At 40.5% G+C, this 15,390-nt stretch overlaps 1 protein-coding gene across 2 annotated transcripts in view; it reads right to left on the bottom strand.

Moving 5' to 3' along the window:
- The window catches only part of LOC120451531 (ETS-like protein pointed), a 58,533-nt gene that overhangs the window by 20,232 nt on the left and 22,911 nt on the right, over positions 1-15,390 (bottom strand). The window contains exons 1-4 of one of the 2 annotated variants that reach the window (XM_039635307.2): positions 4,606-5,255; positions 4,383-4,499; positions 3,783-3,986; positions 2,753-2,983 (exon numbers count right to left, since the gene is read on the bottom strand). In XM_039635307.2, the coding sequence (XP_039491241.1) occupies positions 2,753-2,983; positions 3,783-3,986; positions 4,383-4,499; positions 4,606-4,783 (730 nt within the window). In that variant the 5' untranslated portion in view covers positions 4,784-5,255. Of the gene's footprint in view, positions 1-2,752; positions 2,984-3,782; positions 3,987-4,382; positions 4,500-4,605; positions 5,256-15,390 lie in introns of those variants that run through there. The other variant, XM_039635306.2, reaches the window with a different exon arrangement.

Genomic DNA, 15,390 nt, shown 5'->3' on the forward strand with positions numbered 1-15,390 from the left:
TGCACCAGTGGGAGGGTCAAATTAAATGAAGAATACACAGTAAAAATGAGAAAAAGACTCAGTTCGTTGGCCATAGCAAAAGTGAAGCGTGTTCATGACACTGTTTTTATTATTTTCGGAGATTTGGAAACTCGTTTGCCAAAGGCATGAACTCGATTCTTAATGTGTGTAATTAATCATAATTTGTTTTTAGTTTTAATGACTGACTTTTAAGGCCCAGTTGTGAAGGCTTTGCTTATTATTTGATTCTTTTTTTGCTTTTAAGCCAAGTAGGCACACCTGGATGCCATAAACGCAGGGCACTCATCTGCATAATTGCCTTTCGCAGGGAGCCTAGCCTAGAAGTTAAGTGCCAGGAGCCGGGTTAAAAGTGTCAACAAGTCACGCACTTAGGATCCCAGACTTAAAGACCCTTCTCGGCAATCTTCTATAGTAATCCTCTCCAGCTGGGATCAATCAATTTTTCACACAGCCCTCCTCGTCGTCGTCACACACACACAAGAGAGAGAGAGTAACTTGTATGCAAATGATCGGGCAGGGCAAAAAACATCAATAATATGCAAATGCAGCAAATTAATGACTGACAAAAAGACAATCGAAACGAATTAAGAAAACCAGCCTACAAACCACTGGACGCCGATCCGATCCACACCGATTCGAGTCGCATAATTTCCGTAGATGCGGGCCGAGCAGGGACAATGACTATCCGACTTTTGGTGGACGGGGGTCCGGTACCCAGACGAACGACGGTGGCTTATCCGCAAGATTGAAATAATAACAATGCTGACAACAGGGGCTACTTCCACAACAACCACGCAAATGATTGAATCAATTTGATGCCCAGAGCCAAGCCACTGAAACGATCGTGATGAACTTACATGTGTCCAATCACACTATGACATTGATGGTGACTATAGGGTTGTGTTAAGAACTAGGAAATATCTTAGGAATTTCACTCAAGACTGGGGCAGTTCAAGTTATGCAGAAAAAGAATATATTTCAAAATTATAAACATATATTTTACAAAGTGTCATGAAAGCATCATATCACTCTGGAAAGCAACCAAAAGAAAGAGTATTTAAAAGTCCCAAAAAATATTCAGTGCCTCTATTTTGTTTTGTTTGACTTGGCCATTGAATTGATTGTTTCATTAGCCGCGCACACGTCTGCGACTGGGATATGTAAATATGTGAATGTTTTAACATTTATGGTCATAATGTGTCAAAGACCATAAATTCAATTAATTTATTGTAATGGCAGGAGTGGTCGTGGTTTCTCTGGATCATCGACAAAGTGCAGACGACGTGTCCATGCTGGGGGTCAGTTGATTAATAATAAGACAGAAATTTGTATCGCATACTACATCATCTTGACACTGCAACTTCGTTGGAGAAACAAAATGCACAAAAACGGGCACAATGCAGCCTGATGATGATGGTGATCACCACAGCAGTGGTGATGATGTTGCTGCTGTGTTCCAATTTGTACGGCGACGCATTAAATAAATGTATCTCAATCTCAAGCTGTGCCCTGGCGTCGACTCCGCCCCTCCTCCACCTCTTCCTCCTCCTCAAAGACCCCCTTATGCCATCGAATATGTAAACAATTTAAATAGATATTTAGATATGCTGCCTACGCTGGCGCCAAGCTCACACCGTCAGACAGGCCGCTATTTGTTTTAAAATTTAATTTCCGTTTCAATTTCACATAAATAAATTAAAATCACAGAAATATAACTCAGATACACTCAAGACATGGACATGTACTGCAATCGCCCCCCATAAGATACAGATATCAACGCAAAGGAAGCGAAAGATATAATAAAAACATTGTATCTGTGCAAATGAATTGTTTAAATTGGCTCTCAATTTGAATTTAGTTATGGATCTGCTCGTGATTTAGAGTCTTGTGCCGGATGCACTAAACACATGCCAAACAACTGTTCATCATTTGGCCAAATCGGTGCGGAGGTTGGAGGTTTGAGGCTGGAGGATGTGCAATAAATAAAAGTGATCGCTTAATGAGCTCCAATATCCATCTCCCATCCATCGTTGTAATTTCAATATCAATATCGATTGTGTGTAATTTTACGTGTGGGCATTACGTTCAGGAATGCTGAATGGTGAATGATTTGGGCCATTCATAAAGTCTCTAGCCAAATGAAAAGAAAACTGAATGAAATCTGCTACGAATAGTTAACGGCGCAGTTAAGCAATTTTCTTATCAATTGCGAACTATTTTTATTTTGCAAAACCAAGCCCCCCAATCATATCTTTATAGGTCATGCATCTGTAAAGTTTATGGCTTCGCAGTTCTAGGAAATTTCAATGAAATTCGAAGTGTCATTTGCTTAGCTCATGATAAGATGCTTAGCACTGGGGGGAAGCATTATTGGGATTATGGAATTTTAATAACTTGAATAGATTCCTCAAAGGGGCAATTAGCTGCACAAAATAGGCGACATTGTAAGTGGCTTGATAAGCAAGCACTTTGCAATTGCTCAAGTCTCACTTGAAGTTCTGCATTTCTGCGCACTTGGTCTGATTATAAAAGGAAATAATACGTATTGATTGATAAGATGTACTACTTAAAAATCGGAATCGGAAACGGAAACGGAATTACATACAACGGTTACTACGACTCAAGCCTTTCACCTTCTCATCGCTAAAAGGACATTCACTTTCGATTCAATTGATTGTGTATGCATTTATGAATACGCCTAAATTAGTATATTTCGGATTGCTTCACTTACCGTTGTGGGAGTGGGAGTGGGGCGTGGCGCGGTGGAAGTTTTTGTTATCACTGTTCCCCGCCGACGTCACATAATCCATGGACAGGCGGCTGTTGATGCTGCTGTTGTTGCTGTTGGCGGGCGGCTCGGTGGGGTAAATGGCCACCTGGTGGTCCGATCCACAGACCGAGGCCGTGGTGACCGACTCAAAGGAATTGCCATGGACAATGTCCTCATTTGGTTTCTCGCAATCTGAAAATATGTCGAAATGGCGAAAGGGGTTCGGTGAAAAGGTGTACAACAAATTGAGTTAGTTGCATAAAAATACTAATGGGGGTTTTTACCCAAACTAAGAGCTGGCCAAACTCAATAAATTATAAAAATCATACTGTCCAAATGAGTTTATTTTTTTGTACAGGCATCCCCAACCATACAGTTGAGTTTCAACTTCAAACTTTATAGTATATAAATAAGCAAATGCAAACAGAACGATTTGCATTTCTAACTACAATCTCTTAAGTTTCCACTTTAAACTTTATAGTATACAAATAACCAAATGCAAACAGAACGAGTTGCATTTCTACAACCTCTTTTATAAATCCGCTTATCTTAGTGCAATATTGAGAAAATTTATCCGTGTTAAGCTTTAAACGTTCTATATTTTAAGTGCATGCGCTAACTGCGACCTCTACTTCAAATCGAATTTCAGCCTGGACAGGAAGCTTCAGAAGTACTAAAAAAAAAAGGTTTAATATAAAGGGTATGGGACTGTTCAACAGGTCAGAGAACCGGTTCACACCGCCACCCATTCCATGGCAAACCCAATAGAGCCACCCCAGCCACCATGATGGACTCCTTGACTTTGTTAGACAGGCTTCCGTTTTGGGTTTACCTCAGTTTGCCTCGATTTTGCCACGGTTGCCACTTGCTTCTCTTTGGGGCAGGTAAATTTCGTTAGTGGCGCCAGTTGTTTCCATGTTTATGGCTCTTACTCTGGGCTTACTCATTTTGCCGTCGGCGCACTGGCATGCGGCTCACGTACTCTACTCACCTTTTTGCAGGATGTCCAAGTGCTCCCACAGTATGTCGCCGGTGAAGGCCGGCGTGATGGCCAGGAACTTCTCCTTGCCCAGATCGACCATGTCACGGCCCTTCATCTTGTAAAAGGGGTCCAGGTTCATGGAGACCAGCGAGAACTCATTTTTGGCCCAGTTGAGCCAGTAGATGACATGCTCCTCCGTCCATTCACGCGGATCTGCATGGGAAATAATACAAAGGAAACGTTGAGAGGGAGTGTAAATAGAAATAGAAATAGAAATATATATATATAAATAGAGAGATGGAAATTAATCGTTTTCTAATGCCTACAGCTCGGTGGCGACTTAATTAGGCGTGGGAGCGCACTTTGTTATTGCTGTGGGAAACTATTAATATTCATTGGCACTCAGGCCGGAACTCCAATTGATAGTTCACGGTTAGTTAGGATAATTAAGATTACGTTCTTCAAGTTAAGAGATCCAGCAGGAATAAGCAATGAGCTTGAAATATATAACTTATTTGTAACAAGGACTTGGCCGGAAATATAATATATGATCACATATGTATAAGTTATAGTCGCATCTATTAAATCACTTTCTAGATATCTTCTTACCTTTGGTTATGTTGTATTTTTGGACCTCCTTTTCCCAGGAGGCGAAGGAGGCCTTCAGTACCTCGTTGACCTTGCGATTGGTGCCCGGCGTGAGGGGTGGCAAGGCGGTGGGAACTTCTGTAAAATACAAAAACAATCACAGCATTAGGATAAATAATAATAGAACTTAAAACTAGCTTTGGATAAGAAACTATGAAAGAGTGGACTGTAAACTTTATCGAACCTTTGAGCTTGCTATGATTGGTGGTCAGCTGCTGCAGCTTTTGGCCCTTCAGGTGGAATTTTCCCGTAAAGCACTGATAATTGTTGGGCAAGAAGGTCTGATGGTGGTGGTTATAGTTTGCCGACCGCAGCGGCGGCAGCATCCGACTGTCATTCCAATCGATCCACTCATTGGTCATAGTCGGGCCAATTGAGATCTTGTATGAGAACGTATGTATTTGTTTACGCACTGGGTGTCAGGGGTTAAAAAGGGGGAACGGCGATAGTACAATTGATCTTAATTGATTGGTGCGGCACAATCTTGACCCGAAATGTCAGTGAAAGTCGCGACCCTTTCACAGCGCTCGAATCCGTCAGATACAAATGTATCTTGGGCGTGCAATTGTCGCGCCTTAATTGTGGTAATTGAACGTTAATTGCATATATCACAGCACCATTTAGCCATTAACAGATTGTCAGCATTAGCAAACGGGTTTACAGAACACACAGATCCACACACACACACAAAGATGCACACACACACACGGACTCTTTTCTTGAGATTTATTGAAATTTGTTCTTATTTTTAATGCAATAAATAGAAACAAAAGACGAAACGGAAAAATATATTTTGTAATTCGCTCGTCGTTCGTTCTGTGTATCTATCGGATTGCTGGATTTGTGAAACCAAACTGAAACGAAACGATCGTATCCGTAGCTGTAGCTGCATATCCTAAGCAAAACGAGCGAAGCGAAGAGAGACAGAGAGACAGAGCGCCAGAGAGCGCAACAAGTGGGAACGGAACTCGTAAATCTCGAAACCCTCTTGCGGAACGAACTGGAATTCATTCATAAAACGATGCGTGTGTGCGTGTGTGTGCGTGCGTGCGCTCTCTCGGCGGCGTCTGTGTGTGTGTGAGTGTGCGTGTGTGTTTGGAACGGAAACGGCCATCATCAGAGCAACAACAACTACAGCTAGTAAAACAACAACGCCAGGTTGTTTGTTTAGCCGAGAGTAGAATGCAAAAGGCAACGAAAAAACAAAAAAAAAAATAACAAAACACACAGACACACGAACAAATTAAAGCAAAAAAATAATGCAAGAAAGAGAACAAACACAAATAAAGCAGGCAGCACTCTTTTTCGGAACATTAGCAACAGGTGACCAAATGTGCGATTATACAGGGTGTAACAGGTGCGCCAAATAGAAGAGTGCTTCAAAAAGTCGGCATCACAAATACATAAGTATAAATCTTGTTTAGTTGTTTAATTACAAGCTAAAAAAATATAAAGTTCATATGAATTCGATAGAGAATACTACTTTTATAACTATAAAATTGTAAGCAGAGAACTGTGCTCCTTGAAACTAAATAAACTGAACTTTACAAGTTACTGTTAAAAAAAATTAATTTTTATTATTTTATCCTATTACATTAAGTGGCTTGCTTTTTGAATTTCTGGTGCACTTCCTATCTTCCTGTTTGATCATAATTTGTATCTTTTTCTTTTTCGTAATTTTTTAACCAGATTGTGCAGCACATATGGCAAATCTACTCATGTTTCTCCCCCCTGCAATGACTCGAAAAAAAATGTGAAAAAATGCCCAGGCACACAGGCAATTTATGAATGAATTTCTTGTGTTGCCTCACACGCGCATTCTTCTCCAAAGAAACTCCAGACAACGAAAACAACAAAAAAAAATAAAAGAAGAAGAAAAGAAGAAGACACTGATATTGTAGTAAGGGAACGCTTCGTATTTCGAAGATACAATACCTCAGGCGATAGGAACAACAACAACAACAACAATCGATCGAGACGTCGACAGAGGCCGCTTCCGCTGCTTCCGTTCGATGTATTGATAGGGTGCAAGCGAGATGGCTAGATGCCGAATGGCCAGCGGGGAAAAGAGAGAGAGAGAAAAAGTGGCCACGGCTAAGGAGAGGAGGATAAGATAAAGCTATTATTATGATGACTACGCGACCAGGTAAATTTATGAATGGGATACGAAACGAAACGAGAGAGGACGAGACGGGACGCGAAACATTGACTCCGCGGCTTTACGTCTATGAATGAATTGAAATTACGTGCGACGGCGACGGAGAAGGGGAAGGGAACGGGAACGGGGAAGGGGAAGGGAGATCATTTGGTCATTATCACAAAACCGCATAATTGGCGACAAATGCAGGGGAAACCCTTTGGCTTTATCTACGCCACGACGTTTACCTGAACGGCACCGGAAAAAATAACTAATCTACTTTGGCAGAATGTCAGGAAGGCCAAATAAATCCATTTCATTATCCAGGATCTTTAAGAGCATTACTATTAGACTATATACCCATATTTAATCTTCAGTTCCTCTTTATTTTTTAACTTTTTTATATAACAACAACATGCTTACTTCCTAACTGGTAGTATAAGCACTTCCCCATTTGCGTTTCAATTCTTTCAGTGTATGTTTCAGTCCCAAGGTGGGCTGCGTGTTAAAGAAATGACTTCTCATAGCCATGACTATGGTCCCCGTACATATTTGGCATTGCATACATATGTATTATAACAATTATTATGACTTGTAGTCGGTAGTCGAAGTAGACGCGAGGCACTTCAAAGCCCAGCACTTACAACTCGAAATTACAAAACGTCTGTGCGTGTTCGAAATTCATTATGCGATCCGTCTAAAGTCGACGAGGGGATCCAACCATCCAAGTTGGCGCGCACCTTTGTGGACCTCTGGGCCACACACATGGATCCAGCCAGGGATCTTTCAATTGGAGCCACTCCACTCGATGCGCTGCGGTTGGTAATCACAATCACACGAGGTGTTCATTGTTCGCTCCTAGTTGCCTCACTTTTTGCAGCTCCACTTGGAAATGGGTCAATCACGCCGAGCACCGACCACCAAGCAACCAAGTACCGCCCGTCTGTCTGCTGTCTTCATAGATCACGAGATGGACCCATCCACATCCAGATCCACATACACGTCATGGTGTCTTAATTCTAACTAAGATTCCCCTTGAGCTGCCTCGCATTACTTCAGTTATGATTAATTTCATTTAATTTATTTAATATATATATTTGCACTGGGTGGCATTTGATTTAGCTGATAAATATGCATGATTCAGCTGATAAATATGCATCTCTGCAGTGGAGGTAGGTTTAATCCATGGAGTATCTACTCATAAGTTTGACTTTCTATATAGTAAATAGTGTAGCAAGAATCTAAGCAAATATTTGAAACATTACTAACCACTTGTTTTTATCTTTACCAAATGAAAAGCTGAGAAAATCGAGAGCTATGCCGTTCAACATTTTAATAAACTCGCGATTATTTTTAGATTTGCTGTGAGTAAAGACTCAGGCTCAACTGCGATATTGAAGTCACGTAGTCCACAAAAGGGAAGCTGGTGCATTGCAAGTACAGAACCCTTTAATGCTAGACGCTATGGCTACTAAATGGCAATCTATATAAGACCATTTTGTACCAGGCACCCGCTTCAGTCTTATTTCATGGGGCCCCACGTAAATAGAGATTGAACACTGTGTTGGTTGTTTGCGTTTTGTGGGTGGACTCGTGCCAATCTCAAAGTGTGAGTAATTGCGCAATTAGCACACGATTGTGAAGAAATCTTATCGCAATTCCTAGAAATGGGACTCGAAAGAAGTGCTAGCTAAAATTTATTAGTGCAGGTTATTTTTAAAACCATTACATCTTATCAGCTGGAGACCTGCCTCCCGATATAATGGGCATCGAAAGTGCTGCAAAAGTAAGTTCATTCATAAAATGTGTGAAAGCGATCGGCGCTTTTCTACGCGTAAGCTTGAACAATAAAGTTCTATTTCCGTTTCCTGTTGTGATCAGATCGTTATCGTGCGATAACCGGAGAAATTTCAATTTTAATGGAGTGCCTGATTGTCGATTCGAATAGAATTGAATCGAATCGAATCAAAGGCAATTGAAGCGCACACTTAGCGTTCACCTTGCCACCTTGCCTCAGTTCACCTGAAGGCGCAACAAGCTGCACGCAATTCTCTTCCAAGCGAAATTGCACCGGAAAAACTGAATAGAAACTATTTTAACGAATTTAGTAGTGAACTTAGATCTAGTCTTGAAATAAGGTGTCTTTAAAAGCAGTAACTTGATGTGTTAAATATTTTATAATATTTTATGGGCTAAAATATATTTAAGAAATGCTTTCCTCAAGTGTAGTAAAAGCCAAAAGGCAGGCATCGCAACTACGTCAACAACTGACAACAACTGGCAACCACAAAGGCAGCGAACAACATTATTAAGTATTTGCTATTGACTTCCGGTCGTTAGATATTTCATTACCAACTTCGACTTCAACTTTGGATCCCTGGAGGTGGGCTGCTCCCAAGCTCTTCTATTAAATTGTATAATATTCCGCCTTCCACTAGCCTGGGCGGTCTCGATGATGGGCTGCCGGGTAAGAGAAAAGATACGAGTTGCAATCGAGACCAGATGGGCAGGCAGCAGATCCCATTGATGGCGGTGTAATTATGGCAAAATATATAGTGCATTCAATACCCGGTACTGTACCTTCATACATTTAGAATTTAATGAAAGCGTTTGTGGTATATGTAGGTCTTTGAGAGAGTCCTCTGTCTCCTAGCAGTGGTACCATCTTTTGAAGGTCCTTTGACATGCAGTCGGCCATAAACGATTTGCGCCTCGGGCAAAACAAGGCAACTAATTTGATGGAAATTCCAACAGTTTAACTTCGATTGTCAGGGAATTTTATATGAGGATATATAGGTAGTTGAATACGAGTGTGTGGGTTTGATGAACGCTTCTCATTTAGTGCTTAAATCGTAAATTAAGTCAATAAAAGGGGCGTCATAAGAGGAATTAAATAAATACAAATTCAAACAGAGGCAAAATGTGACAAGTTCTTGGAAAATGTTGTCAACATAAAAAAAGCATAGCCGCTAAATGCATTGGTCTGATTTAGACCACAAAATACCCTGCAACATCAAATATATAAATGTAATAGAGTAACGAATGTATTTTATTATAATTCAAGTTAAACATATATTATAAATTCATTACTTATGTAATTTTTAAAAGTAGATTGTTTTTATATTTTCTTTTTGATTAAGAACTTTTAAAGAGCAAACGTATATTCCGGTCTGCAAGCTCTCGAGATCACAAGATTTCTTCGAATTCCGTAAATGCACCTTAAGTTTCCTTAATATCGGAAAAAAAAAAAACGAGGAAAACAAACTTAAAATTCTGGATAAAAAATGGAAAGAGAATGGAAGACGGACGGGCCAACTGAAAATTATATTGAAAGCAAATAAATCAAATAATGTGCAGCCAAATTACGACAAAATACACATTCGAGTATAAATAAATATGTACGTATGCATGACAGGAGGCGAACCGGGCGTTGGAGTTTGGAGTTGGGGTCTTTAAAAGGGGGAGTGAGCGTCTCTGTGTGTGTGCGTGAGTGTGTGGTGTGTGTGCGGGGGGAGTTTTCGATATAAAAATAATTGCAGGAATTGTGTGTTGTCGACGACGTTCGAAAAAAAAATACAGCAAAAATACAACAAAAATAAAAGGCCATATAAGAAAAAATCAGCGAGACGATCGGCTGCTTCTTGTTGCACATTTGCAGCTGAAACAGCAAAAGTAGAAAGAGAGGGGGCGAAGCAAGTGTAAAAGAGAAGTGCGCTGGCTAACAAGAAGAAGACGAGGGAGCTGCGACCCTGGTGAAAAAAAAATGAAAAAAAAATGGTAAAGATGGGGGGAAAAAGGAGAAAGAAGCGAGGACTTGTCGTACGAAACTTACTACACCGGAAATATAAAATTACACACCCAACACTTAAATGGCATGTGTGAGTATGCCAGTATGTGTGTGAGTGTGTGTGTTTGTGTGAGTGAGTTGCATGCTGCAGTTGAGATTCTTCGAGATGCGTGGAGATGCAGTGCGTCACGTCTACAGGGTGCAAAACGATCGAACCCAATTTGACCGATTCCCCATCCAATCTCCTTTTCTCCTTGTTTTTTTTTTTTATTACTTACTTTTTTGTCGGCAAAGGGCAGGGAAACGCAAATTAATTGCCCAATTTGAAAGGTTGGTAGGTAGGTAGTAGTAGCCCCCATTCGACAATCAATGGACATGAAAAGTGTTGCACCTCAGGTGTGTTCCATAATTATGGGAATATTTATTTAGCCAACTGCACGAGAGGATGATTTACGCACGGAGTGCGTATAAAGCGGATTATATTTATGGCATTTGATGGGGATTAAGGGTGTAAAACGGCGAAGAAAATCCCAAAATCAAGAGAGTGAAATTTTGAAAAGGATATGAAACTGAAGGGTCTTCAATTGGTTTATTGCAATAATAATATCAATCAGAAGATCATACATTGCAAGTTACCGGGCACTTAAAGTAATGAAGGACATTATTTCCACTACGCCTTAACAACTTAAAATGTTAGATTCCTAATTTAATTAAACATTCCCAAACATATATAATTTTAATTGCTCCTTCGCATTCAAACCCTTTGGAACGTCCTTTGTGTGCCATCCTCACGGAAAGCGAAATTCGCAGAAAATAAAATTCCCACGCACTTGAACTTGAATTGTTCGCTGTGTTATTTTGACAGATTCCAATACAAGTTCATATGCAAACATGTATGTATATTAATGCTCTGCGCTCAAAATGGGCTGTTTAAAAAGACTCAAATTACACAGATACACACACTGAAAGATTAACACACAATATGTCTGTGTCCTGCAGCTTTTACCTGCTAATGATCCCCGAAAAGGCCGCGCATACCCTCTCTTCGCTGCGGTCATGTCCGACTTGTTGCGTCCTTTGGCGGCTTTTGACCCCCAACCCCCCCTCCACACCCCCTGAATCAGCGGACCATCAAGGACTCTACTCGCTTGGCGTCTGTGGCGTGGGAAAAATCAGTCCAAATTTCGCTCCTTCTGTTCGGTTTCTCTTTTTTCCCCCATTTAATATTGTTTTTTTATTTGTTTCGGCAAAAAAAATATATTTCTCAAGCCGCGCGGAGATCTTGTCTCCCCCTTTCAATAATTTCTGCGCTGATTTTTCGAAGGGGGGCCGCCGCTGTCTGGATTTTTTTGAACTGGACTGAGTCACTGCAACAGGTAGTGAAATCCAATGGCTGATAACAAAGGCAACCCGCTGTCTAGTAGCCCTCGAAAGTCCTCAGACAGCTTGACCCAGCGTTACTTGTGTTTAGACTATGTACATATTTTATATGCATTACTCACTAATAGTAGATAGGCCATGGTTCCTGACTCATTCCGATAAAGTCGGAAATTCTAGGAAACATTTCGAGCTTGGGCTCCCCTATCTCGCAATTTGTGTCGCCAAGTGCTGTCTTTAATTTGGTTCTTTCAATTTTAATTTCATTCAATTAGCCCATGGAAATCTCACAACAACAAAACCAATTCACCAGCCTCCTTTTCGAGATCTCTTGTTTAATTGTTCTCTAAATTGATGGTGGGCGGACATGGACGGACACTTTGTCTAATTGCATTTATTCACAATGGTACATCAGCTTTCATAGTTTACAACGAATCCAGTAAATTGACCGAGCTTTAAGTGTGCGGTGGAGATTTGATCGGCAAGATCATTATAGTATAGTGAAGATCTTGGGATCTTTGTGGTGCAGCTAACTCATATTTGGAATCGTGCTGTTATTTTTGGCGCTTTTTAATTATTTGTCAACTTCTTGCTTAACTATAAACGTGTTTTTGTGCCAACTTGGTTATCTGCAGCCAAAAAACCAAAAACCAAGAAGTGCAAGCATACTTTTACACTGTAACTTGATTTAAGCAAAATTGTGCTGATAAAAATACGTTTTACACAATATTCTACGAAATGTTCAGCTTGAAATGCACTTCCAAGAACATGAAAATAACCAACAGAAAATATATATATGTATGTATCCGACATAACTTTATAGCCGCAATTATTTGACTCGAAAGTGAGAAACGTTTGGCAGCTATCGCCTGGTATTGTTGTTTTTTCCATCCACACTAGCAGCAGCGAGTAAAAATGTTTATTTAGCAAACGATCAACAGGAGAATACAAATTTATATGGACAGGCCAAAGTCAATCGGTGGAAATCCCCAATAACAATTGCAAGCCATAAACTTGATGATCAAACGAAAACTCTCACATATTCGAGTGCGAGTGGGTGAGCACTATGCGGCCACAAGGCGCGAAAGAGAGGCAAGATAATGCCAAACGGAACTGAGATCAATCGTATGTCCCAGATACCCGAATTGGTTGGTTATTCTGGCTAAAAGCAAATAAATTCATTTTTAATATGCTCCAAGGAAACCAAATTCAAGGCAGCAAATAACTAGAAAAAAAATTGGTGTTTTTCAAATTTTTATGCGTATTTTGTTTCAACAAGAAAAACAACGCCCAGACATTAAAGAACACAAACAGCAGATATATGTATATATGTATATGTAGCTGAGAAAAGCTGGTAAAAGCTGAGAAAAACCGAAACAGACAGCGCGGCATTTTCAATTTTCGAAATTTACCAAATTTTCCAACTACTGCAATCGCAACTTCAACGGAACTTGTCAATGTTTACAAACAAACAAACAACAGTACCAATATATTGTATGTACTACCACATCGAATACCATATTATCTAAACCGATTTATATGAACGCAGTTCTTATTTTTTTGGCACAATAAATTCCCGGTTGCAAACATTGTTTATTTTCCGTTTTTGGTGGAAAAACATCAAACGACACAAATAGGGAAAATGCCCCAATGAAAATTTTATCCCACAAAAACTAAAGTTTATGATCGGTGGGGGTTATCTATATGCTATATATACTATATGCTATCGATTGTTCTTCCTGCCCGCCTCTTTCACTAATTATGAGTTGTCTTGGGGGTTGGGGATATTCTTTGTGATGGTGTTTCTTTTTGGATCAAAGATCAAAGAGCTCGACTCCCGTGTTTGTTGCCATTGCACTCGGTTGTTAATAGCGGGTGGTATGTGGTGGGGTTAGGGGGTGTTGGGGGGGTTCCAACTAATGCCCAAAAGGTGTGAAATAAGCTGAGGATCGGGGAGGAACGTGCAACATGCCGCGCTTGCAACGGAAGGCATCGCCGAATGTCTGATATCAAACAGACACATTGGCAACTGTTTGAAGTGCAATCGGCATACTCGTACTCGCGATCGGCATTCTATATATAGGAATGCTTCGGAAAAGATATGTTATGAGTGTTTTATGAAAGGAAATGTTTAGGCATGTGATTGCTGATCTGAGCCGATCATTAAGTATAGGTTATATGGCCTATATATGTGGCATGTATGACGTAGAGCCTAACACTTAAGGTTAACCATATATGTTTACTTTTTCTTTCATCTTTTCAATCATGCAAATTATGGCAAAACGCTTGCAGTGGATGCCATTTTTTTCCATTTTTAATGATGTTACAAATTATGACAGTTCATGTGCAAAGCTTTACGATTTTAAGCAGATTCTAAAACATTAATGAACTAAAGAAATTTTGGCTTTACAAATTACCAACTCTGCAATCAGTAATTCCCCCATCCAAAAAGGTGTAATACCGAAACGATTGATTGATTAATTGAGTGGCCAACGAATCAGCTCTTTCCGTAACGAACTCCCATAAAATCTTTTGCCAAAACTAAACAACGGCCAAAACTATCAATTGACAGCGAAGGAAATCACAAATAAATCTATGGCCATCCATGGCTATATATATAAATCTTTATATGCATGGCCATAAATCTCGAGCCAGATCATGGTGTAACAACAAAAACAACAACAACAGCGAAATTTTAATCAACACTCATTAAGTCTGCAAGATCGCTGGCAATATAATTAAGAGAAATTAGATTTCCATCGGCGCTACGTTGACGTCGGCTGATGATTATGATCATTGCGATCGTGATCGTGATGATCGGTTGCGATGCGATGTGATGGGATGCTATTGGATTGGATGGACGACCTGTTGGATCAATGGACACCCAGAGCAGCAACAAATATCTAATATCTATAGCGATCAAGTGGGGAGCTTTTCGTTGTTTAACGATTTTGCAATTCAGCTGTCGATCATTTCATTCATAAAATCTTGGCACGCTCGCAAACACACTCACGCTTCCATTCACACAGAGGGAGATCCATCCGCTGATCTGGAAAACTCGCACATCCACATCCGCACATGCTGGGTTAATGCCAGTTCGTAAGTCCACAAGATCACCCCTCCATCTCTTCATTCCTCCACCACCAACCAAGTCCACCAAGTCCACTAGCCACCCGCTCCGCTGCTCCGCTCGCTGGGATCGGTGGTTTGGTTTGGATCGGATTGGATCTCCCCATCGGTCCACTACAAACGAATGGTGATTAATTCATGTAGTGGCCAGTGAAGCCCCCTGATCTCCGCCAGCCACCTCCTTTGGCCCCCCAGGCCATTCGCCGTTTTCTCAATGGGAACTGGTTTCGTCAGTTCGGCTCGTTCATTTCAGTTCAGTTCAGTTCAGTTCAGTTCATTCGATCGATCGGCCGTCGCTGGCGTTGTTGATATTGGGGTTTATGTTATTATATTCATCCTCACCTGATCCCCAGCAGCTGCTCATCCGGTCAATGTGAGAAAAAACTTAAAACAAACGCAACAAATTTCCATGCAAGCGGAAAAGTCTCGAATATTGAATACCCTTTCAGCGCATTTTATTATCAATGGTAGATTTTAAGGATGTACTACTACCTTGAATATTTCTAATATAAAGCTCACAGTTATGTATATAAATTATA

This window comes from Drosophila santomea, chromosome 3R (genome assembly GCF_016746245.2).
Source record: "Drosophila santomea strain STO CAGO 1482 chromosome 3R, Prin_Dsan_1.1, whole genome shotgun sequence".
NCBI classification, from domain to species: domain Eukaryota; kingdom Metazoa; phylum Arthropoda; class Insecta; order Diptera; family Drosophilidae; genus Drosophila; species Drosophila santomea.